Source organism: Neomonachus schauinslandi, chromosome 6, assembly GCF_002201575.2.
Source record: "Neomonachus schauinslandi chromosome 6, ASM220157v2, whole genome shotgun sequence".
Lineage (NCBI taxonomy): Eukaryota > Metazoa > Chordata > Mammalia > Carnivora > Phocidae > Neomonachus > Neomonachus schauinslandi.
Window position 1 is genome coordinate 120,628,696 of NC_058408.1, and position 25,758 is coordinate 120,654,453.

The following is a 25,758-nucleotide window of genomic DNA, read 5'->3' on the forward strand; positions in this document are numbered from 1 at the left end:
TGATATATCAAAACTTGTAGGATGCAGCAAAAGTCATGTTTAAGGGAAATTTATAGCCTTAAATTTATGAATTAGGAAAGAACAGCTGAAATCAATGATCTAAGTATCCATCTGAAGGAGTTAGAGAAAGAATAGCAAATTAAATTCAAAGAAAGTAGAAGGACATGACACAGACAGCACAGGCAGCAGAAACTAAACAAGTGGGTTTACACCAAACTAAAAAGTTTCTGCACATCAAAGGAAGCAGTTAACAGTGTGAAAAGACAGTCCCCAGAACGGGAGAAAATAGTTGCAAACTATGTCTGATTAGGGATTAATTTCCACAATATGTAAAGAAACCTACAACTCAATAGCAAAAAAACCTTAATCATTTGATGTAAAAATCAGCTAGGGACTTGAATAGACATTTCTCCGAAAAAGATAACACAAATTGCCAGCAGGTATATGAAAAAATGCTCAACATCACCAACCATTAGGGAAATGGAAATCAAAATCACAATAGGACATATCACCTCCCACCTCTCATGATTGCTGTTATCAAACAAAAGACAACGTTGGCAAGTGTGTGAAGAAATTGGAACCTTGCATACTGTTGAGGGAATGCAAAACTCTGTGGCTGCTATTTTGAAAAGGTTCCTCAAAAGGTTAAAAATAGAACTACAGTATGATCCAAGAATCCTACTTCTGGGTGTTTATCCAAAAGAATTGAAATTAGAATCATGAGAAAGATTAGCACTCCCATGCTCATGCATCATTATTCACAATATCCAAGATGTGGAAACAATACAGATGTCCATTGACAGATAAATGGATTAAGAAAATGCAGTATACACATACAGTGGTGTATGGTATACTGTTCAGTCCTTAAAAAGGAAATTATAAGGTATCTAAAATAGAAAAATTCAGGAGCGCATGGGCGGCTCAGTCGTTAAGCATCTGCCTTTGGTTCAGGTCATGATCCCGGGGTCCTGGGATAGAGCCCCACATAGGGCTCCCTGCTGTGCGGGAAGCCTGCTTCTCCCTTTCCCACTCCCACTGCTTGTGTTCCCTCTTTCACTGTGTCTTTCTGTCAAATAAATAAAATCTTTAAAAAAAATAAAAATAAATAAAATAGAAAAATTCATAGAATCAAAGAGTGGAATAGTGGTTTCCAGGAACTGGGAGGAAAGGGGAATGAGTTACTAATCAACAGGCATAAAGTTTCAGTTAAGCAAGATGAATAAGCTCTACAAGTCTGCTGTGCAACATTGTACCTATAGTCAGCAATGATGTATTATATTATTAATATATTAATATATTAGTATATGTTAATTATGTAATGTATTAATGTAATAATGTACACTTAAAAACATGAGATACAGTAAAATAAAATTTAAAAAAAGAAAATGGAAGGAAATAATCAAGAGTAGAAATCAGTGTAATAGAAAACAAAATACATTAGGGAGGATCAAAAAGCCAAAAGTTGGTTCTTAGTCTTTTCAAATAATATTGATAAACCCTGGTACAACTGTTCAGAAAGAGGAGTGAGAGCATAAATACTGAATAAAAAATGAGACATCACTCCAGATCCTACACCCAAAGCCATTAAAAACATAGGAAAATATGAAATTCTTTTTTTTTTTTTTTTTAAGATTTTACTTATTTGACAGTGACACAGCGAGAGAAGGAACACAAGCAGGGGGAGTGGGAGAGGGAGAAGCAGGCTTCCTGCTGAGCAGGGAGCCTGACGCGGGGCTCAATTCCAGGACCCCAGGATCATGACCTGAGCCGAAGGCAGACGCTTAACGACTAAGCCACCCAGGCGCCCCAAGAAAATATGAAATTCTTGAACCAGTTTTGACCATAACAAATGTTATAATAATCTGAATTTTTCTTTTTTCCAAAATAGGCACAACAGCAGAAGATCTTCAATGTTGCTCTACAGAAGCAAAATAATGTAAAATTTGGGAAGAATGTGTACATAAATGATAGAATTCCAGAAGAAAGGAATGAAGTTGAATTGAAACGTGGATTTGAGGAAGAGGATGAGAATGAAGAGGAGGTGATGGAAGTTCCTTCCTTCCTTTTCCCCTCCCTCTTTTTCTTCTTCCCTTCTTTTTTTATGATTTTTTAAATTTTGAGTTGTAATGTATGTCTGTATGACTCTCAGTCTTCCCGTGTGAAAATTGAATTTATGTAGATCATTTTGTAATGAGCTATTAGGGCAGTGTGTCATCTGAAATATTAGACTGCATAGTTGACAGATAAATAGTATATATTCTAGATTATATTTATGAGCCATAGATAGTTGAACCTAGTTGTTCTACCATAATTAGCAGTGAAATTGTAAATGTAATGATTTTTTTGTAGTGATCACTCATTTTAATTATCTGTGGCAAACATTTAATTTCATGATGGCTTGGCCTTGCTGGTTAGACTAATTCTGGAAAGCCTACCTTTTTTCCCCTTTGGTGCTGAGATAACTGCAAAATGGTTCTAGTAGATTAAAGTTTTTTAATTCTTAAAAAAGTCTTAGCTCTAGAAAGCTTGAAGTTATCTTTAAGTATTCACTTTCTTTCATCTTCTATATCTAAATTTATTCCTAATTTTGTTTGCTTCTTTTACTCTCTACATGAAGTCTTCTGTTGAGCCTACTTTTTGGCTTTTCCTTTGATTTTTTTGAATTTAGTTAATATCATGAGAAGCCTATTCATAAGTTTTGCCTTGTCAGTGAGATTTTAAATTCTTTTTCTAAGGACTTAGTCGGGGCCCAGTATGAACTTTTAATTAATTGATAGAAGAAACCATATGAATATGTGCCCATGGCCTTCTCTGTGGTTGGAGAACAACTGGGAGTTCAGTATATATGTTTCTACTATATGCCTGAGGATGAGTGAAACTGGATGTATTTATGTGTGTGTGTGTGTGTGTGTACACACGTGTATTTTTATATATATATGTGAATGTACATATATATATACACACACACGTGTGTGTGCACATGCAATGGATGTCTGATATTGTAGGGGATACAGACAAATGAACTGCCTTAGACAGTTTAATATCTTCTTTTTTTTTTTTTTTTTTTTTAAAAGATTTTTTTCTTTTTTTTGAGAGAGAATGAGATAGAGAGAGCATGAGGGGGGGGGAGGGTCAGCGAGAGAAGCAGGCTCCCTGCCGAGCAGGGAGCCCGATGCGGGACTCGATCCCGGGACTCCAGGATCATGACCTGAGCCGAAGGCAGTCGCTTAACCAACTGAGCCACCCAGGCGCCCTAATATCTTCTTAAAAGGGAATTAGTGTGTCCTGATTAGTCTCTGGAAATTAATGTTTTTGAAATTCACTTTTTTGTTCTTTTTTAATCAGTATTCAGAGAATCTCTATATTCTTTTCTCCTTAAGCATGTTTGAGATACATAATCTCTGTCCTTTAATTACTTTATAATCTGAAACACTCAACAATAATGATAAATATATAAAGAGTGAATTATTGAACTAGTGCCAAAACAATTACAAAGGCATTGTGTTTATATTGTAATGTTTTTATAGTTGATAAATGTTATAACATGAAGTCCATGAATCTCCTTGCTGTCTTTAACTTATATTATCCAACAGTAAGCTAGTAGTTTGATGATTTTTATTTTTATTTATTTTATATTTTTATTATTTAAACATTTTTTTGATGGGGGAGGGTTAGAGGGAAAGGGAGAATCTTTTTCTCTCTCTCTCTCTTTTTTCAGAGAGTGAGTGTGGGGGGATAGAGGGTAGGATGAGCCAGAGGAGAGGGAGAGAATCTTAAGCAGCCTCCATGCCCAGCGTGGAACCCGTTGTGGGGTTCAATCCCATGACCTTGAGATCATGACCTGAGCCAAAATCGAGAGTTGGACACTTAACCAACTGGGCCACCCAGGTACCCCAAGTTTGAAAATTTTTAAAATGTGGTTTTATAAGAAGGGCATGTGTTGTGATGAGCACTGAGTGCTATATGCAACTGATGAATTGTTGAACACTACATCAAAAACTAATGATGTACTATATGTTGGCTAATTGAACATAATAGAAAAAATAAATAAATAAAATGAAGTTGGGAAAAAAAAAAGAAACAATAAGAGAAAAATGTATACCAGCTTGCTTAGAGTTCTCGTCTCCAGAAGCGGAATTGGGTTTATTTTCCTTCTTTGTAGTCTTATGCATTGGCTACATCTAGAGTAATTAATATGTATTACTTTGGTAATCAGAAAAAAATTGTTACTTCACAAATATACCTAAATAATAAACAGTGAATGCCATAAAAAATGTGGTTTTATTTTTCAGGTCTTAACTGTTCAGGATCTGGTTGATTTTTCCCCTGTTTACCGATGTTTGCACATTTATTCTGTTTTGGTGAGTACCTTTTGTATATGTATATCGTGTGTGTGTGTGTGTGTGTATACACATGTATATAGATACACATAAATATTTGTGTAATAAAAAAGATATGTATGCATTTTAGGCCTGCTTTTCTAAAGACTGGCCATAAGCTCAGTAAGCTGTAAATCTTCATGCATAAATATTTTAAATATCCCCTGTGAGTAAGGCACTTACTTTTTTCTTTATCGTAGTCCCCTTTCAAGTGATGTATCACTTCATCTGTAAGAACCTTATAATAGTATACTTCCATTTCACCCTTCTTATATTTGTGCTCTTGTATCACAATTGCTTTTAAATATGTTGTGTCTACATTTGCTTACTCCTTCTACATTGTATTCATTTTTGATTAAATAATTCTTTTAAAAGATAGTAACATTATTTTGATATAATTCATATACCAAAAAATTTACCCCTTTAAAGTATATGATTCAGTGGTTTTAGCATATTTATGAGGATGTGCAACTATTAAAACTAATTCCAGAACACTTCATTTCTGAAGAAGGAAACCTCTTACCAATTAACAGTCACTCCTCATTCTCCCCTACCTCCAGTCCCTGGCAACCACTCATTTACTTTCTTTCTCTACAGATTTGCCTATTCTGGATATTTCATATAAATAGAATCATAGTAAGTGTGGTCTTTTGTGTCTTGGCCTCTTTCACATAGTTGGAAGTTAAGATTATTGATTGAGATCTTTCTTCTTTTTTAATACATTTACAGCTATAAATTTCCTTCTAACCACTGCTTTAGCTGCATTCCATGAGTTCTGGTATGTTGTGTTTTTGTTTCCATTCCTCTCAAAATATTTTCTAAATTCTTGTTATTCTATAACCCACGGGTATTTAGGAGTATATTGTTTCATTTCCCTATGTTTGTGAATTTCCAAAAAGTTCTTCTGTTACTAATTCCAAATTTAATCTTACTGTGGTCAGAGATCATATTTTTTATGACTTCAGTCCTTTTAAATTTATGGAAGCTTGTTTTATGGCCTAACATATGGTTTATCCTGGAGAATGTTCCATGTGCACTTGAGAAGAATGTGTATCTGGCTGTTGTTGGGTGGTGTGTTCTGTAGACATCTGTTAGGTCTAGTTGATTTAATATTGTTATTCAGGTCTTCTGTTTCCTTGTTGATCTTCCTATCTATCTGTTATTGAAAGTGGTAATATTGAAGTCTCTGACTGTAACTCTTGAATTATCTGTTCTTCCTTTAGTTTTGCCAATTTTCATTCATGTATTTTTGAAGCTCTGTTTTTAGGTGAATATATGTTTATAATTGTTATATCTTCATGATGGATTAACTTTTTTTCATTATAAAATGTCATTCTTTGTGTATTTTTTTGGTTTAAAGTCTATTTTGGCTGATTAGTATAGCTACTCCAACTCTCTTTTGGTTACTGTTGCCATGGTATGTTTTTCCATACTTTTATTTTAAATCACTTTGTGTTTTTGAATCTAAAGTGTGTCTCTTTTGAATAGCATATAGATGGATTTTTAAGAATCCAGTCTGCCAATTTCTGCCTTTTGATTGAAGTGTTTAGTTCTTTTGCATTTAATGTAATTACTGATATGGCCAGATTTATGCCTACTGTTTGCTTTATGTATCATGTCTTTTTTGTTCTATTCTTCCATTACTGTCTTCTTCTTAAATAGGTATTTTCTCATGAACCATTTTAATTCTCTTGTCATCTCTTTTAACATATATATACATTAATATATATAATATAATATATTAATATATAAATAGTAACATATATAGATGTATAAGTATATTATTACATATAAATATGTAATATAAATATATAAAAATATATAAATATAAGACATAGTAGTTAATATATGTATATATACACATATATAATATATATAGTATTTTCTTAGTGTTTGCCCTGGAGATTATAATTAATATCCTACCTTAAAACAGTCTAGTTCATATTAATCCTCCTCTTTTGTGTTATTATTGAGATACTAATTACATCTTTATACATTATAAACCATAATATAATTATTTCTTTATGAGTTGTTTTCTAAATCAGAAGAATGGAGTTACAAATTATACTGTCTTTATATTTACCTCTATATTACCTTAACTGGGACTCTTTTATTTCTTCATGTGAATTAGTATTACTGCCTAGTGTCCTTTTATTTTGGCCTAAAGGACTACCTTTAGTATCTCTTTTAGGGAAGGTCAACTAGCATCAAATTCTCTCAGTTTTTGTTTATCTGGGAATGTCTTAATTTCTCCTTTGCTTTTTAAGAGTAGTTTTGCTAGATACAGAATTTTTGGTCTTTTTCTTTCAGCACTTAGAAAATGTCTACGGAAGGCATTTAGAGTTAAGGTGTTTTGAGATTTGGATTATTCACTGAAATTGGATTAAATTGAAATTGAAATAATTAAAAAGAAATGGTAATTATGTTAATTAGAGCAAATAGAATTATCTTCATTAGTTAACGTCTTTTGGCCCTCTATTAAAAGACAGGACCAACTCTGTACTTATGAACTGAGGTAAAAGCAATAAGCACAATATCAATGTAAACTTACTATTTTACAAATTAGTGATGTTTCAAGTATATTGAGCATTATTGAGTAGAAATGTAAATTTTTTTTCTTTTTAAAGCTATAATAAATTGTACCATTGTATAAAAACAGTAATACTTTTAGTCTATTCTGTGGTGAAATAATTCTTCAAATGTGTATGATTATAAACTTTAACTGCTCAGATTCTTTTCAAATTTAGTATTTTATCTTTTACAACGTCAGGTAGTAGTATATACATTTAACTATATTTACACCTGAGGCAAATAGAGGGTAGGTTCTATCAAGATTACATTACTATATGTAGTAACATTGAAAAATTGGCTTCCAGTTGTCTGATCTCAATTTTTTGTTTTTGGGGGGTTTTTTGCCTTGTTTTGTTTCTAAACTAGATTGTATTGGCTTCTAATCAGGATGAAGTTCTTAATTATCTCAGTTGTTAAATTGGCCCGTGTTGTGGTTTGATTCTTTTAAAACTCCTTTCAAATCAGATGTTTTCCGATAGGTTTTGGATTTGGTGGAGAAGAATGATTTTTGGCTTTCATAATGCTTAATTTTTCTGTCTTGTATGGGCCCAGTAAACTGCAGTGAGTGCCCATAGGCACTTCTGTTACTTTGTATTATCCTTTTTCTGTATGATCCACAAAGATAGTGACCATGTGAGTGTCGTGTATTGTTCTTTCCCTAGTGCTTTTCATTGCATCTGATATTTCATAAAGATTTACTGAATTAGTAATTGGCTCTTTTAAAAACAATTTTTTTATTAACATATAATGTGTTATTTGTTTCAGGGGTACAAGTCTGTGATTCATCAGTCTTAAAACAATTCACAGTGCTCACCATAGTACCTACCCTCCCCAATGTCCATCACCCAGCCACCCCATCCCTCCCACCCCCCACCATTCCAGCAAACCTCAGTTTGTTTCCTGAGATTAAGAGTCTCTTATGGTTTAACACACACTCAATTTTTAATAAATTATTTTATGTATCTTTACCCTGGTAACTTATATCAACAGGCACTAAGCCCTCTGGGAAAGAATATATCTTTATAGCTGGTGCAAAAAAGTGTTGAACCAGCGGATACTATGTGAGGTTTCAGTGTGGCTTCTCTGAAAATGATACATTGGGTATTAAATTACAGTTTCACTGTTCATGATTTAAAATGAAAGAAACAGAAAGCACAATTAAATGATCAAAATAAAGTCAATTGTAGAGAACCAATAGAATGATAGAAAGTTTTAGACTCTAGTCAAATTTGTGATTTTTCAGAAATCTATGATTCAGATAGTCAAATATTTTAAATAAATGATTACTCTCAGAATTTGTTATTATAACTAACTTAATTTATAATTTTAAATAACTTACTTTTAGTTCTCTGTATATTTTTATATCTTTATAATATACAGAATCTATAAACTTAAGAAAGCTGCGTTTTAAAAGAAGTCAATTTTGACTAATTCAGGCAGGACTTTTTCCCCTTTTTACTGTGTAAGCGAGGTTTTACTATTCTATAAATGTAAATAAACTTTCATTAGCATGAGAACTTCTGGTTGGTATATATGACCAAAAATTGGTAAAAGTAAAATGACCAAAATTTAGTAAAGCTAATTCCTCCGTTGTTATTATAGTCAGTTTCCTTTCATTTGCTATTTCATTTAAGCTACTTTCTAGTAGTAACTGGGCACTTCACTGGGTCATCAGTTCTAGTATCTACCTGACACTGTGCCTCCATTTGCTCCTTTATTTTCCCAATTTGATGCGTACTCTATGATATTTGGTATTTTGAGATGAACTCTGAGTACAAAGCTGTACCATGACATAGGATGTCAGTTGTTGGTGTGACTGGATGTACTTGCATCAATAAAAGAACATGTTTCACCCCTAAAAAAAAATCGCCCTGCAGTATAACTTATCCTTTAGAGTTTTACTGTGGGATCAGGGGATCAGGCTGACGTCTGTTTTCTTGAAGACTTTTTTGCCTAAATCTGGCACCCTTGATTGACTTCCTCTCATTCCCTCTCTTGCTTTCCTCACTTCTTGAAAGTCTCCCTTTTGAGCACTTCTTTATTGTATCACTTGGTGTCTGTTTCTAGAAAAGCTACCTAACATATTATATTATCTATTGCTGTGCATATGTTATTTCACATGGTCAGCTATCTGGGAATGGCTTAGCTGGGTGGTTCTGGTTCAGGGTCTCTCATGAGGTTCCAGTCAAGATGTCAGTGAGGGCTGTCGTCATCTGAAGCTTGACAGGGCCTGGGGGATTTGCTTCTGTTATGACTGTTGGCAGAAGGCCTCAGTTCCTTGCCACATGGGCTGTCCACAAAGCTGAGTGACAATCCTCCTGACATGGCAGCTGGCTTCCCTAGAATGAGTGATCTGAGGGAGGCTGATATGGAAGCCATAATGTCCTTTATAATCTAATATCAGAAGTGACATACCTTACTTTTTTTTTTTTTAAGATTTTATTTCTTTTATTAGAGAGAGAGCATGAATGGGAAGAGGGGCAAGGGGAGAGGGAGAGAAGCAGACTCCCCACTGAGCACAGAGGCCAGTGCAGGGCTCGATCTCACAACTCTGAGATCGTGACCTGAGCTGAAACCAAGAGTCAGGTGCTTAACCGAATAAGCCACTCAGGCGCCCCACCTTTACTTCTGCTACATCCTACTGGTCACATAGATCAAGCCTGGTAGAATGTGGGATGAGACTACACAAGAGATCTTTGGGGGCCATCTTGGAGGCTACCATACTTACTTCATAAAAGAAATACCTATCCTTCACTGATACCCATTGTATTGATCCTTCACTGCTACTACCATTGTGCATTCTTGATGTGTAAAAACTTCCAAGATGCCAAATAAAGGAGAAGTCTCCTTTAATGATTAACTTAAGGGACTGTACACATAAGGGTTTCTTTCTTTTCTTGTGCAGAAAAGGATAAACCATGTTAGAAACACTATATTTTGTTCTGTGGTGGGATATTCTTAGTTCTGATACATGGTAGGTAGTAATGACATAGGTGGGAGTAATGACAATTTTCATTTAAGGTCCTTACCTCTTTTGTTCCCCAGCTGTTGACAATGAATATAGTGCTTTTAAGAGGGAGTACAATGAGAGTACAGAAGTGAGAACATAGGAAGATTTGAACACAAAACTGTGTCCTATGTGTTTAAATGTAAACAGTGCTTTTGGCTAATCTTAATACTCATCCCTATGATGTGTCATTTTCTGTAAAGAAAAACCTTTAAACATCCAAAATAATATGAATTAGTGAAATAGAATCTTTTAAACATAACTGGAGTATTCTGAGGCTCCCCAAATTTTGAAATTACATTAACTAACCCATTCTTTCATATAAGTTGTGATTCAGAAAAACTGTTAAAAGCCGTTTTGCCAAATTGTTACATGTGTGATATTTTTGACTTCATGTTAAAATAAAATTAAAGCTGGCTGCCAGACTGATTAGTTCCTAGCATGATCACCATCTCTAACAAAATTCATGTGTTATTCCTGACTTTTATACTTGGTTTTATTTTCTTATTTCCAAAATTTAATACTGAAGTTTTATATATGTCCACATATTTACTAAAGGCATATTGTATTTTTTATCATACTCCTCTTTTTGCAAATAACTTAGAATTCCGTCTGCGTTATTATAAATTATGAGAAACAGCATTTAAGTAATGAGAAGTGATTTATTACCTTGTTTTTAAGGTACATGAATGGATAAAACAATCATGTTGGATTTAAATAATCTTAATCTTAATGACTTTCATAATTTTTAAATTTATTTCTCAGTGGTTTTCATAATATTCCACAATGCATATTAACATGTTTATTTGAATTGAAACATGAAGTTAGACTTTTCCTGAGGGATAGTAAATACAATTGACTTAATTGTTTGTTTGTAAGGGCTGGGTTTGCTAATTAGGTTTTAGGGTGGGCATTTATTGGTAAATTAAATACACTAAATTTGCAGCTTTGAGTTTTTAACTAAAAAGTATGTTGCTGAGATGCCTGGTGGCTCATTCTGTTAAGTGTCTGACTTTGGCTCAAATCACAATCTTGGGGTCCTGGGATCAAGCCCTTAGTTGGGCTCCCTGCTCAGTGGGGAGTCTGCTTGTCCCTCTTCCTCTGCCCCTCCTCCTGCTTGTGCTCTTTCTGTCTCTCTCTCAAATAAATAAATAAAGTCTTAAAAAATAATTAAATAAAGAAAAATAAAAAATATGTTGTTAGTTCCCAAAAAAAGCCCCATTCATCATATTAAGAGATTCATTTCCAATAAAAATTTACTTTTGGTTATATTAATTATCACATAATATAATACTTAGATTGTATTGATCAGTTATGTGCTAATTGTAATGATAATTCAACCTAGAAGGAGAAAACTACCTTAACACCTAAAGCTTTATGGCCTCAGAGATAAAATAAAAATAAAAACATATTATATTAGAAAATATAGTATTAGAAGGGTACCTGGCTGGCTCAGTCCATAGAGCATGTGACTCTTATCTTGAGGTCATGAGTTTGAGCCCTACAATATGGGATAGAGTTTACTTAAAAAAATAAATATAGTATTAAAAAAATAACACATTAAATTTGGAAAAAAACCAGTAAGAGTGGTAGTCTGGAATATAAGTTAAAAAAGAAAAAGGAGGGACACGTGGGTGCCTCAGTCGGTTAAGCATCTGCCTTTGGCTCAGGTCATGATCCCAGGGTACTGGGATCGAGCCCCACACTGGGCTCTCTGCTCAGCAGGGAGTCTGCTTCTACCTCTCCCCCTCCCCCCGCTTGTGCTCTCTCAGTCTCTTTCAAATAAATAAATAAAATCTTTAAAAATTAAAAAAAAAAAAAAGAAAGTAAAAGGAGGGGTACCTGGGTGGCTTAGTTGGTTATGCGTCCAACTCTTGATCTCAGCTCAGAACTTGATCTCAGGCTTGTGAGTTCAAGCCTCACATTGGGCTCCATGCTGGGTACAGAGCCTACTTAAAAAAAAAAAGGAAAACTGTAAACTTTCTAAATGTGAAAGAAGAGTGTGTTCATATGTTTTTTAAGTGATTGTAGGTAACCATTGGGTATGTTTAAATGAGGATGTAATAGTTTTATTTATAACATACTTGAAATTATATCCTTTACATTATTTAAACTCATAGTGAAAAAAATTTAGTTACCAAAATAAAACTGTGAGGGGGACCATAGTTTTTTTAAAATTCTTTTAAATGAGTATAAAAATACTGGAAGAATTGCCCTAAGGGATACCTAGGTAAACATTTTCTGCATTGTGAGTTTATTTTTTATGGCATTAAGAGAAGTCATTTTTTTATAACTACTTAAATATTAAAGAAAGTTATCAGAAAAAATTTTTTTTCAGTGAAAATATGAGTTTGGACTTTTTTCCCCTCTTGGATTGTCTTTTGGAACCTTGAGTAAGGGAATGGGTTCCCAGCCTTTTCTTCTCATTCTGGGTGGATTCTCCTTTTAAACAGAGAGGAAGACAGAAGAAATGGGTATATAGTCATTCATTTACTTGTTCATTCATTCATTCAACAAATAGTAATTGATTGCCTTCCATGTGCCAAACATTGTGCTAAGAGATCAGGATACAGTGGTGAACTAGTTGGACAGGACCATGTTCTAACAGACTTAGAGTGGTAAAGAGATCTCTGTCATCCAATATGGTAACTACTAGTTTAAAAAAAAATTTTTTTTTTAAAGATTTTTTTATTCATTCATGAGAGACAGACAGAGAGAGAGGCAGAGGGAGAAGTAGGCTCCCCACGGAGCAGGGAGCCCAATGCAGGACTCGATCCCAGGACCTTGGGATCATGACCTGAACCAAAGGCAGATGCTTAACCAACTGAGCCACCCAGGCGCCCCCACAACTATTTAAATTTAAATTAATTAAAATTAAAGAAAACTAAAATTCAGGGTCTCAATACTTACTATTAGCCACATTTCAAGTGCTCAGTAGTCACATCCATCTAGTGGCTATCATATAAGACAGTGTGGATATAGAAAATGTTCATCATCACAGAAAGTGCTATTAGACAGTGGTATGATAGACTACTAATTAAGAAGTTATAGCATAGTGTGGTGAGTGCAATGATACGGATATGCAGGTTACTATGGGATAACACAGACAATAACAAGCCTCAAGAAGTTGAGGAAGGCTTCTAAAGAAGTGACATCTATAGGGAGTCCTTAAGGGTGAATGAAAGTCATATAGAGAAAGAGAACTGGGAAGCACATTTTAAGAATAATTTGTACAAAAGCCTGGAAATAAAAAGAAAATGGTATATTGAATATACTGAGATGAGGCAGGAGATGAAGGAAGATGCCAGATCATGTAGGGTCTTATATAACATGTTCAGACATTTATGCTTGACAGCTAATTTCTTTATTTAGTTCTCTTACTGACAGCCATATTTTGAGTTGGTCAGTCAGAAATCTGTAAAACCTTAGTGATAAGTTGGGCAACTGTAAAATTGCTTGAATTTATAGTTAGTGTTCATAATTGTCATGATAACAAAGTTACTGTTTTTGAACTATAAAGCCAAAAACTTACTTTTGACATTCAGTATGAAATACCATTTCAGTGTTTTTGTTTTATTTGCACATGTTAAATAATTTTTTTATTACTTCCATATGAGAGAACCAAAGAGATGTTATAATCAGTTCACAGAAAAGATCAAATAACAGGAAAAATTATATGGAGTAAAGGAATGTGGAGAGGAATTGTAAATGAAGGCAAAACTATTTTTTTTTTAGAGAGGGGAGGAAATCAATTAAAATCATTACCAGACAAAATACTTTTACGTATTTATCAGTTACCTAAACAGAAAGAGATCCAAAATAGCTCAGAGACAGTGAACAGAAGTAGAATCTGATAACCTGGGAGGATATGATATAAATGATGCAGTTTCCATTGAAATACACAAAAGCCATTTCAGTGTTTATATGCCATTTGTTAGAAAACTTAAAATGACGCTTAGGGGTAAAGAAGTTATCTGTTTGGGTGCCTGGGTGGCTCAATTGGTTAAGTGTCTGACTCTTAGTTTTGGCTCAGGTCATGGTCTCGGGGTTGTGAGATCAAGTCCTGCATCATGCTCCCTGCTCAGTGGGGTGTCTGCTGGAGAGTCTCTCTCTCCCACTCCCTCTGCTCCTCCCCCCACTCATGCTCTCTCTATCAAATAAATAAATAAATCTAAAAAAAAAAAAGGAAGTTATCTGTTCTGCAGTGTGTGTGTTTCATTACTTTGCTGATTTTACTTTAGGGTGATGAAGAAACATTTGAAAATTATTACCGAAAACAAAGAAAGAAACAAGCAAGACTTGTATTGCAACCCCAGTCAAATATGGTAAATATGTGAAAATTTTGTATTGGTTGTGTTGTCACTTTTTGCCTCTTACCCTGCTTTAATTTCTTCAGAGCATGTATCACTATTCATTCAACAACAAATACTTATTGAACACCTACCATTTCCAGTAATTGGTTTAGGTGCTAAGGGTACAGCAATGAACAAAACAGGTGAGTTCCTTCTCTCATGAGCTTACATTCTATTAGGGAAGATAGATAGTAAATAAATAAAATAGGCAGTGAATAAATAAAGAGATAAACAAGTAGCTATATAAAGTATCAGGGAGTGATAATTCATTTCTGACAATATGGTGGACTATGTACTTTGATTAATTGTTCTAGTGAAAAAACAAAGATGCTGGATAAAACATTTTTAAAATTTTAAAATTATTTTTAAATGCACTGAGGACTTGATAGAAAAGTATAGTCAGGACAAAAATTAAGTGAATATGGAATTGCTCTATATGTCGGTTATGGTGATAATTGTGTGACTAGATGTGTTTGTGAAAACTTGTAGAAACAGAGCATGAAAAAGTGAGTTTTATTGTATGTAACTTATACCTCAGTATATCCAACTATAAAACAAAACATGAAAACTTAAATGAAGGCAGAAATCCAGATAGGTTCAGTCAGTTAAGTGTCTGCCTTTGGCTCAGGTCATGATCCCAGGGTTCTGGGATCGAGCCCTGCATTGGGCTCCCTGCTCTACAGGGAGCCTGCTTCTCCCTCTCCCTCTGCCTGCCACTCACTCTGCTTGTGCTCTCTCTCTCTCTCTCTCTCTCTGTTAAATAAATAAATAAAATCTTTTTAAAAAAAGAAGAAAGAAATCCAGGTAAGTTTAATGAAGTACTGATTGTGGCTTTTATCTTAAGGGCATCTGCTGAGCGGGAAAGCATGAATTTTGAGGACATGGGAATACAGAGGCCTAAGCCCAGAGCCACCTGAAGTAGCTGACAAGAGGTTGTCTCCCTTAGAAAGTGGAGACTCCAAAGAATTAGAGCCTCATTATTAGGATTACCTAGAGATCAAAAACATCTCTTGGCACCTGGCTGTCTCAGTCAGGAGAGCATGCAACTCTTGATCTTGGAGTCATGAGTTTGAGCCCCTGCTTGGATATATAGATCACTTAAAATAAATAAATAAATAAATAAATGGACACAATGTTATAAAAAAAACCTAACAAAACCTCTCTGTTCTTTCTGCAAAACACTGTAGGGAAATTGCCTGTCTTAAATGTTGGTGCTGAAGGAACGAGGGGAAAAAGATCTCTGAGAATCCATAACAAGCCGTTTCTCACATATATTTTCAACCCAGATTCATTCTGTTTGGATAGTCAAAAAAAAATCTCAAGTTGAAAATTCAGTTTAAAGTTATTCCACGCTGATATCGCCTAATAGAAGCAAATGCAGATCTCTGAACTTTCATGTCATAGTTTCAAGGAAAATTAGCAAATCATAGTAAAAAATAATTATCAAACAAGTGCAAATCACTAAAAATATTGGCAATAGAAATAAATCCCAAGAGACTTTCAGTATTTGAATTATTAGCCATTTAATACAATAACTCTATTTAATATATTTAAAGAAATAAAAGACAAGCTTGCTGATATAAATAGGGAACAAGAAACTGTAATGACCAAAATGAAGAAAAATCCAGTAGAATACCTAGAAGTTAAAGATATATTAATCAAAATTAAAAGTTTTATGAATAAGTTCAGCAATTGGTGAATTCTCCTAGTTGATCTGGAGAAATTATCTAGAAAGCCTCACAGAGAGACAAGAGGATAAAAATACAGAAGAGAGAGGAAGCCTAACATATCTAGTTGGAGTTACAGAAAGAGAGGATAGAAAAGTTGAACAGAGGAGTATTTGTAGGCATAATGACTGAGAATTTTCCAGTATGGACAGGAAATAGAAACTTAGAGAGTCAAACCCAAGGAATCCCAAATAGGTTAAATAAAAAGAAATACACTCTGGGAGAACTTACAGTGAAACTGCAGAACACAAAGATAGAAAATAGAAGACCAAAAAAATAGTATCCATTAACTTGAGCTAATTGACATTTATTGAATATTCCACCCCAAACAGCAGAATGCACATGCCTTTCAAATGCATGTAGAAGGTTTATCAAGATAGATCATATTCTGGGCTATAAAATAAATCTCAACAAGTATAAAAGACTTGAAATCACAGAAAGTATGTCTTTTGACCACAAGATAATTAAATTATCTATATGCAAAAAAAAAAATGAGTATTGACTTTTACCTCAGCAATTCAAGAAATGGATCATGGACCTAAATGCAAGAGCTAAAAATTAAAACTTTTAGAAAAAACAAAGGTTTTTGTGACCTTGGGTTAGGCAGTATTTTCTTAGGTGAGATACATAAAGCATGAACCGTAAGAGAAAGAAATTGATAAATTGAACATCAAAATGAAAAACTACTCTTCAAAAGGCATTGTCAAGGGTGCCTGGGTGGCTCAGTCAATTGAGCATCTGCCTTTGGCTCAGGTCATGATCCCAGGGTCCTGGGATCGAGTCCGGCATCACACTGCCTGCTCAGCTGGGAGTCTTCTTCTCCCTCTGACCCTCCCCACTCTTGTGCTCTCTCTCTGTAATAAATAAACAAAATCTTTAAAAAAAAAAATCATAAAGGCATTGTCAAGAAAGTGAAAAGACAAGACACAGATGGGGAGAAAATACTTATAAAACTCATATCTAACAAAGGGTTTGTATTCAGAATATATAAAGAATTTGTGTAACTAAATAATTAAAGACAAACTAATGGATAAAAGGTCCAGGTAGACATTTTACTAGATACACAGATGAAAAATAAACACACGAAAAGATGTTCAATATCATTTTTCATCAGAGAAATGCAAGTTAAAGCCACAGTGAGATACCACTACATACCTACTAGAATGGCTGAAATTAAAGACTGATAATAGCAAGTGCTGGTGAGATGTGGAGCAACTGGAACTCTCATACACTTCTGGTGGTACAAAAATTATGCTGCCACTTTGGAAAGTTGTTTGGCAATTTGTTATAATGTTAAGCATACACTTATCATACAACCCAGCAGTCTTGCACCTAGGTTTTTACTCAGGAGAAATGAAAACAATGGAATATTTTAAATGCTAAAGGAAGATAACTGTTAATCTAGGATTCTATATCCAGAAAAACAAGGCAAAGATAGACATTTTTAGACAAAGAAGAGGAGAGTTGGCTAGTAAGGCACCCTTACTAAGGAAATTCTAAAGAATCTTCTTCAGGCAAAAGGAAAGTGATGCCACATGGAAGATAAGAGATGGTAGAAGGAATGAATAGCAAAGAAAGTATAAATATGTGGGTGAATCTATGTCAACTGTAGAAAATAATGTTAATAAAATATTATGGACTTTAAAACAAGATAGAATTAAAATACACAACAACAAAAGCATAAACATGAGGTGGGAGTTAATGAAATGAATCCATGCTACAATTTTCTGAATTGTCCAGAAGAGTAAAAATACTGATTGATTTTAGAGTTTGATTACTTAAGTATGCATAATGTAATTTCTGGAGTAACCAGTAAAAGAGTAGAAACAGAGTATGTACCTTCAAATAATATAAAAAGATCTAGAATGATAAAAAATAAAATATTCATGTCTTAGAGTTGATAAAAAATGATAATTGAAACCTATAAACACTTGATAACATTGACTCAAAAATGTATAATGCCAGATTGCCACAACTAAAAGGATAAGTAGAAAATCCATAGTGGATTTTTAAGCATGTCTCAGTATCTAATAAACCAAACAGAATATCAGTAAGAATACACAACATGCTTAATAGACTTGATCTAATGAACCGTGTAGAAGCCTGTTTCATCAACTGTAGAAACATCTTCTTTTCAAGCACACATAGCACATTATAAAATGTGACTATATACATGTTATAAAGCAAGTATCAAGAAATGTCAAACATCTGGTGTCATGTAAACTCCTCTCTCTCTGATCATAGTATTTTAAAGCTAAAAGGTAAAAACATTTGTTTTCCCACAGCCTGAAAAAACCCCAGATGTTTGAAAATTTTGATTGCATTTATGAAATATGCAAAATACAACATTTGAACTTAATTAAAATAATGAAATATTTCATGTAATAAACTTCTAAAAATGAAATTCAAATAATCAGATGTTTTCCTGTATGCCTTTTGTTAAAATTATTAACAGGCAATTATGGATCATTTTTAAGGAGTTTGACTTTTATTATGAATCAGATATAAAGTCATTCGAAGGTTTTTAGTAGAAGATATAATGATCTGATTACTCTTTGAAAAGTATCATTCTGACAGCTATCTGGAGAATAGACTGCAGGGAGCAAGCCTGAAAGCCGGGGAGACTGGGTAGGAGAATGATGTAATAGCACAAATAAGAAGTTATGGTGGCTTGAACTAGCTTGCTGAGAAGAGGGTTCTGAAATCATATTTACTTTTTAACTTGTTTATTGTCTATCTCCTTTTGAATGTAAGTTCCATGAGGGTAAGGACTTTTTGGTTTTTAGTAGTGTATCTCTGGTGCTTTAAAAATGTGTGCAGCATATAGTAGACTCTCTATATATTTGTTAATAAATGTTGTAGTGACTTGGACTTACTTTTATGTTACCAGTATTTATTGGTGTAAATTGATTTTTATTTTTCATTTGAAGCATGAAACAGTTGATGGCTATAGAAGATATTTCACTCAAATTGTAGGGTATGTATCTAATACAGAAATAACTATTATTTTTACATTATGTTAAATGTCAGAACTGCTTGTTTTCTGTTTGGGTTTTAATTTTTTTTTTTAACACATGTTATGTTGGTAATTACTGTCTTTAGGTTCTTTGTGGTGGAAGATCACATTTTACATGTGACCCAAGGATTAGTAACCAGGGCATACACTGATGAACTTTGGAACATGGCCCTCTCAAAGATAATTGCTGTCCTTAGAGCTCATTCAGTAAGTCAGACAAATTATGTTGCTAAATTTTTAATTCAGTTACTTCAAGAACTTCTGAAATGTATAATGTCAGAAGAAAACCACACCTCCAACATTCTGCATTTTTTGGTAACAGCTCAGATTTGGAAGTAGTAATGTTAAGCTTTTGTTTGGTAATACTGGGCTGTGATTTTGCAACTGTCTGGGGCTTCCCAAGGCACTTATAGTCCAGCATTATAAAAAATGAAGAATTAAGCTGGTCTCATTAGTCTCAACTGACCTCTTCATTAGATCACTGAAAAGCACCGTGAAGAAAGGGTTTTTAATTATCATTCCAAATTCTTTGTTTCCAAAATAAACTCCGCCATTAAAACTCAATTGAACTTGTTCTTCGATGTTTATAATTTGTTTGCAGTAATACAATTACAAATTTCTTAAAAATATGCAATTGTCAAAATTTGAACTCTTTTGAAATAATGAACCTTTATGTATTGAGAGATTTTTTTATGAATGAAAGTAAAATGTTCAAATATTTTGCGTAATACACCTTTTGTGGAAGTAATATGTTAGTGTTATTTTAAAGACTGTTGAAATTAATAATTGCTTATTATAGACTTTTTCTTAAGACAATTTTAGTAGTTTACCTTCAGTAAAATCTCCCCATACTTAAAATTTTGTAATTATTTATAATTTTATTATTGAGAATAGAGATTGAAAATATTTTAAAGGCTTATTAGTTTATATAGTATTTAGATTGTAAGTATACTACATTTTTATTTATAGGATTGTAGATTCTTTATATAGTATTTGTCCAATGAACTATAACTTTTTCTAACATATTAATAAAGAACAATATGTTTTATCATGGTTTACATTCAGACCAGCTCTGAATATGTAAAATTATAGTATGCTTTCTGTTAATTATATGACATCAAATACAGAGTCATAAGGTATTAAATGCAACATATCACACTAAAAATCTTATTAAATGCTGTTAAAGGGACAGAGTGAGTTTCACTACCCCTTTGAAACTAATTAGTTTCTTTTGGTGAATTAATAAGAAAATACTTCAATTGTCATTCTTATATTGGAAAAAGTAATATGTCTCTTTTATAAGAGTAAAAAATAGTAGAAAAGTAAAAATATGTGGTCTATATATAAACCGTTTTTCAGTTTAAATATAAGTAGTTCCTTAAAATCTAGGGACTTTTAGAAATATAAGCATCACCGCTTTGACCAAAGGTTAGTGTGTGCAAATTTCAGGGAAATTTCTTTTCATATAATACAGATACTAAAAGTACATTATGTTATGGTCTTTCCCTAAGAATTTTACTGAATAGAGGAAACCAGCAATGGATCTAACTAATGACCAAGATTTTAAATTTATTGTAAGTCTGGTATACTAAAGGAAACATTTTCAGGTTTTATTTGTTTTTAACCAAATGACTGTGGTTTGTATTTGTTTCTTTGTTTGTATTTCCATCCCTCCACCTCTCTCCCCCAGTCTTATTGTACTGATCCTGATCTTGTTCTGGAGCTGAAGAATCTCATTGTAATATTTGCAGATACTTTGCAGGTGGGTGATAATCTAACATTCATTTAATGGCTATTTTGACCACTTAAAGATATACAAAATATAGAACATGCTCATTTAGTTTATTATGGATTGATGGTAGTAAATTAGTAGTAACCAAATGTTTGCTTATATATTGGTATTCCGTATTACCCAAGACTTGTCATTCTCCCCTGCTTCCTAATTATGAAGCTTGGACAGAGTTCAGGAAATATTACCATCTTTTAAAATACTGGTCATTCAGTTAGAATAAAGTTTTTGTTTGTTTGTCTAGATAAAGTATTTTTGTAGTTAAAAAAAAGTGCATGGTATAGTGGAAAAAACTCTAAACTAGAAATGAGAAGATACAAGTTCTGCCTTAGGACAAGGAGCATAGGCTCTGGGAGTCACACAAGACCCTGAGTTTGTATTCCACCTCTGCTATTGACTAATTTTATGTTTACAGGTTTTCTAAGTTTTAGATCCTCATTGGTGAAAATGAGTTTATTACTAGTTTTCAGGATTGTTTTGAGTTTTAAGTGTGATAACATATGAAAACATACAGTTTGAAAGCTGTATTCACTCATTTCCTTCCTAATTTCAGGTGTACTATGACTGTGAGCAAATCACTTTACTTCTTTGTGTCTTGTTTTTTTTCTTTTTAAAAATAAGATCAGATAAGATTAAAATTGAATTGTCTCAAAACCCAATGCCTTTGTGATTTTCACTATCAAAGTTTTAAGCTTGTCCCTTTTTCTTGATCATGGAATTGATTGCGTTTTGTTTTCATGTTTAAACTTTTGGGATTTTTATGGTGAAATACAGATTAGCATTTTTCAAAGTGTGATAATAGATGTTACTTTAAAAAGAGTTTTGTGTTCTAAAACATTTGGGAAGTAAGTGAAGTAAAACAAATTTCTTCACTAAAAGCCTTTCTCAGAGCAAATTTATACCATATGATTCCAAAAGGAAGGTGCTTATGCAGCATTTTCCCAATAAATTTGACCCTTGAATCTTTTTTTCCTCCATATGACATCTTACAGATTTAGAGCTTCATATAATATGCTTTGGGAAATGCTAATTCAGACTATTTGCTTCATCACAAGAATCTTTTCATCCTAGAATAATAGTTGTCTACTTTATTCTTAAGCCTAAAAAGATTCCACATACTCCTTTAGAAAATTATTTTATTGTCTAGATATATCTTTATTAATTTCTCTGCCTTATACTGTAACACGGGGATAATGTGGATTTTGTTTTGTTTTGTTTTCATAAATTTTGTGACAAATGTATCTGTAATACTGATATGTCTGCAAAAAAAACTTTTGGTAAGTTTTATCAGAGACTATCTTAATTTTTTTAGGCCTATCTCTAAGTAACTTGAGGGAATTTTGCTATCCTTAATGACTAAAATCATTACTACTCAAAGCATGGTGGGGTACCACTCACTGGTCTGGAAATGGTTACAGTCCACAAACTGTTATGGATCCATAGCAAAAAGGAGCTTCTGTCAGAATGTAAATCAACTACATCACTAAGTACAAATTTTAGCTCAATTGGCATTTATTTTGAAGCAAGATTTTCTCGATGTAGGTTAGCCGCATTGATTTATATTCTGGTACAAGCTCCTTACCTCTTTGTAAACCACAATGAACTGTTCTGAACTGGCACTTTGAGTACAACTGAGTGTAGAATATGTGCTGTGGTTCCAAGGATCTCTAGAGAATCCGAGAAGAGTAATAGACAATATTCAGGTAATGGAGGCTTTAGAAAGTCACACTAATGGATGTATAAACCCTTGTAAGTATACCTTTCTAATCTTACTGCTGAAATATGATTGAGGAAGACAAACCAGTCCTTATTACTTATTCAGCAGTCCTGCAGTATTTTCATTCCACTGAAAATTGACAGGCTGAGTATTAGGTGAGTCTTATACATGATTAGTAAATGCTGACTTTTTAAGTTATACTTTTTTTTTTTTTTTTTTTAGACAGAAGTGGGGAGGGGCAGAGGGAGAGAGAATCTCCAGCAGGCTCCATGCCCAGCATGGAGCCCAACAACCCTGAGATCATGACCTGAGCCAAAATTAAGAGTTGGGACGCTTAACTGACTGAGCCACCCAGGCGCCCCTTAAGTTATACCTTTTAATTGAAGAATTGGGGAGGGTCTTCTAATAAAAATTAAAGAATATTGAATGATACTTAGTTTTTAAAGTTGGCACTTTGCCACCCTAAGGAAAAATTTCTTTTCATATTTCATTTTACTACTTAAAGCTAACTAAACATTAACATTAACAAGTAACTCCAGCATATTATAGTTCTGTTTATTGCTTATTAAGTAAATCAGAAGTAAACATTTATGATTCATTCACTGACATTTTTTGAGCACCCACCATGTACTTACACCGTAACACTGTATATATATATATATATACATAATATACATATATAACATATATATATGTTACGGTGTAAGTACATATATACTGTACATATATATATATGTACATATATATATATACACATGTAAGCTAGATGATGTGTAAAACGATAGAGACAAAAATCAGTAAGACAGTGAGATATAAAAATCCTTCAAGAAATTTACGGTTTAGTTGAAAACAAATAAGATGTATAAGACATATTAATATAGCAGTATATTAACAAGCTTTGAGCTCGCAGAAGATGGAATGTCTATCTTTGATTCCGGGAGTTGGGAAAGTCTGTATAGAAAGTTGAAATGTGAGTTGGAAATTAAAAGATGAGTTCAGCAGGTACATATCAATAAAGGGGCATGAATGGCAGAGAAAATAAAATAGCATGTGTAAACTATAGATGGAGGGATAGTATGGTGAGCATGAGATTGGTCAAGCAGCTTGATTGTGATAGAAACTTTAGTAGATGGGTGTGAGCAAAGAAGGGCAAAGAGTGGTAATGAAACTGACAAGGTAGTTTGACCCAAATTATGGCAAGGCTTGTGGGACTTTAATAAGTCTTTGGTAGTTTTTAACCAGTGGAATGGCATGATCATATTTGTACTTTAAATGATAATTTGGAGAGTCTTGGCAATAGATTGAGTTGAAAGAGACAGATGGTTGGAACTTCAGTGTAGGCAAGAGTTGTGAAGGACCGAAATAAAGCAGTGGCACTGGGAATACTTCTGGAAAAAAGTAAGTGATGGAGAAGAATGATAGATTTGAGATTTGTGAAGGAGGTAAAATCAAAAGAATTTGGTGAATGATTAGATATATTTGTGTGTGGGGTCATTTAGATGTTTTTCAAGTTTCTTTCCTGATAAATTGAATTGATGGTTGAACTATTAGCACAGATAGGAAATAGGAAAAGCACTTTGTCTAGTTGAAAAGGGAAGAGATAAGTTAACTTTAGCATGCTTGTTGGCAGACTGACTGGAGATGTCTTAACAGGTGTTGGAATTAAATATTTGGAACTTCCAGAGGTATAACTAGAGATGTAGATTCAGGATAATCAGAGAAAATAGTGTTTGAAGTCAGTAGACTTCAGATTATGCTAGAGACCTAGAAGAAAAATCTAAGGATGGAGATAGAAGAAAAAGGGAAACTGGAAGGACGACTGTTCATAGATAAGAGAACAAAGAGAGAGAGTGGTGTTACAGAATTCAAAGCAGACTAGTTTCAAAAGAGGTAATGCAGAGTGAGAGATCATTGACTTTTATATTTAGGAGATAATCTGTGACATTGTTGAGAGCAGTTTTAAAGGAATAGGAGTGGCAGATTGTAGTAGGTTTGGCTGTGAAGAGAGTAACAAAAGGAAGCATCTGGCAGAGCACAGCAAATCAAGGAAGGGCTTTTTTATTTTTTCTTACTTTTCTTGGTTTAAGGATGGGAGGTAATTAGCATATTTATTTAGCCAAAAGAAAGGAACTAGTGGAAGTTAAAGACAATAGTGAATAGATAGTCCATGGAGCAGTTCCTGCAGGAGTAGGATAAAAAATAAAGAAGAGGGAAACCCTGAAGGGAAAAGGGACAACTCTGTGATGCAGAAGAAATCTTTGTTCCTGAAATGGGTAAAATTTCAATGACTTTGGAGTTGGAAAGGAATAAAGTTTTGTTGGAGAGTGTATGTTTAATGAGAAGGTGTATATTTTCCCTAAATAGTGAAGTCGATCTTAAATTGAAGGTGCAAAAGGAAGCCAGTGTGTTTCAGACAAAATATATTCCCTTTTCTTCTTTTATCCTTTTTAGGGATCACTTTCCAAGACACCATATGTAGATCACTAATCCTTTACTTTTTCTTCAGTTTTGACTTCTAATACTTTTTAAGGTTAACAATGTAATCCAGACTGAAAAGAGAGAGAAGAAATGGAAAAATTATTCCAGTTCCATAAAACTCTTCTAGACTCTTTCTTACTTAATGCAACCTAGTAGAAAGTCAAAAGGATATCTTCTTTTCATGCTGTTGGAATGACATACAATATGATATAGTGATCACTTTCAAACAATTCTTCAGTATTCCCAACATTTCTGTAATGAATATATTTACTTATTTGACTTGTTTATCTGCTTTTGTTGTGTTTGTTTTAGGGTTATGGTTTTCCAGTGAACCGACTTTTTGACCTTTTATTTGAAATAAGAGATCAATACAATGAAACACTTCTTAAGAAATGGGCTGGAGTTTTCAGGTTAGTCAAAAGCCATGGAACCTTAATGTAGTAGTGAAAAGCTTGTCAAATGCTAAAGTGATTGATTTTACATTTAGCAATAAAAAATGCTTATGATAATTTTTTTATTGTGGTAAAATATACATAACAAATTTTGCCATTTTAACCTTTTTAAAATGTACAGTTCAGTCACATTAAGTACATTTACATTGTTGCGACCATCCCCACTATCCTTCAGAACTTTTTCATCTTCCCAAACTGAAACTGTACCAATTAAACATTAACTCCCTAGTCCCTTCTTCTAGCCCCTGGCAATCACCATTCTACTTTGTC

General features: G+C 33.4%; 1 protein-coding gene across 4 annotated transcripts in view; it reads left to right on the forward strand.

Moving 5' to 3' along the window:
• EXOC6 (exocyst complex component 6) overlaps nt 1-25,758 on the forward strand; it is a 228,803-nt gene that overhangs the window by 80,173 nt on the left and 122,872 nt on the right. For 3 of the 4 annotated variants that reach the window (XM_044916552.1, XM_021700179.2, XM_044916550.1), the window contains exons 7-13: nt 1,889-2,041; nt 4,293-4,361; nt 14,199-14,282; nt 18,967-19,013; nt 19,139-19,259; nt 20,743-20,814; nt 25,349-25,446. In XM_044916552.1, the coding sequence (XP_044772487.1) occupies nt 1,889-2,041; nt 4,293-4,361; nt 14,199-14,282; nt 18,967-19,013; nt 19,139-19,259; nt 20,743-20,814; nt 25,349-25,446 (644 nt within the window). The remainder of the gene's footprint in view (nt 1-1,888; nt 2,042-4,292; nt 4,362-14,198; nt 14,283-18,966; nt 19,014-19,138; nt 19,260-20,742; nt 20,815-25,348; nt 25,447-25,758) is intronic. The other variant, XM_044916551.1, reaches the window with a different exon arrangement.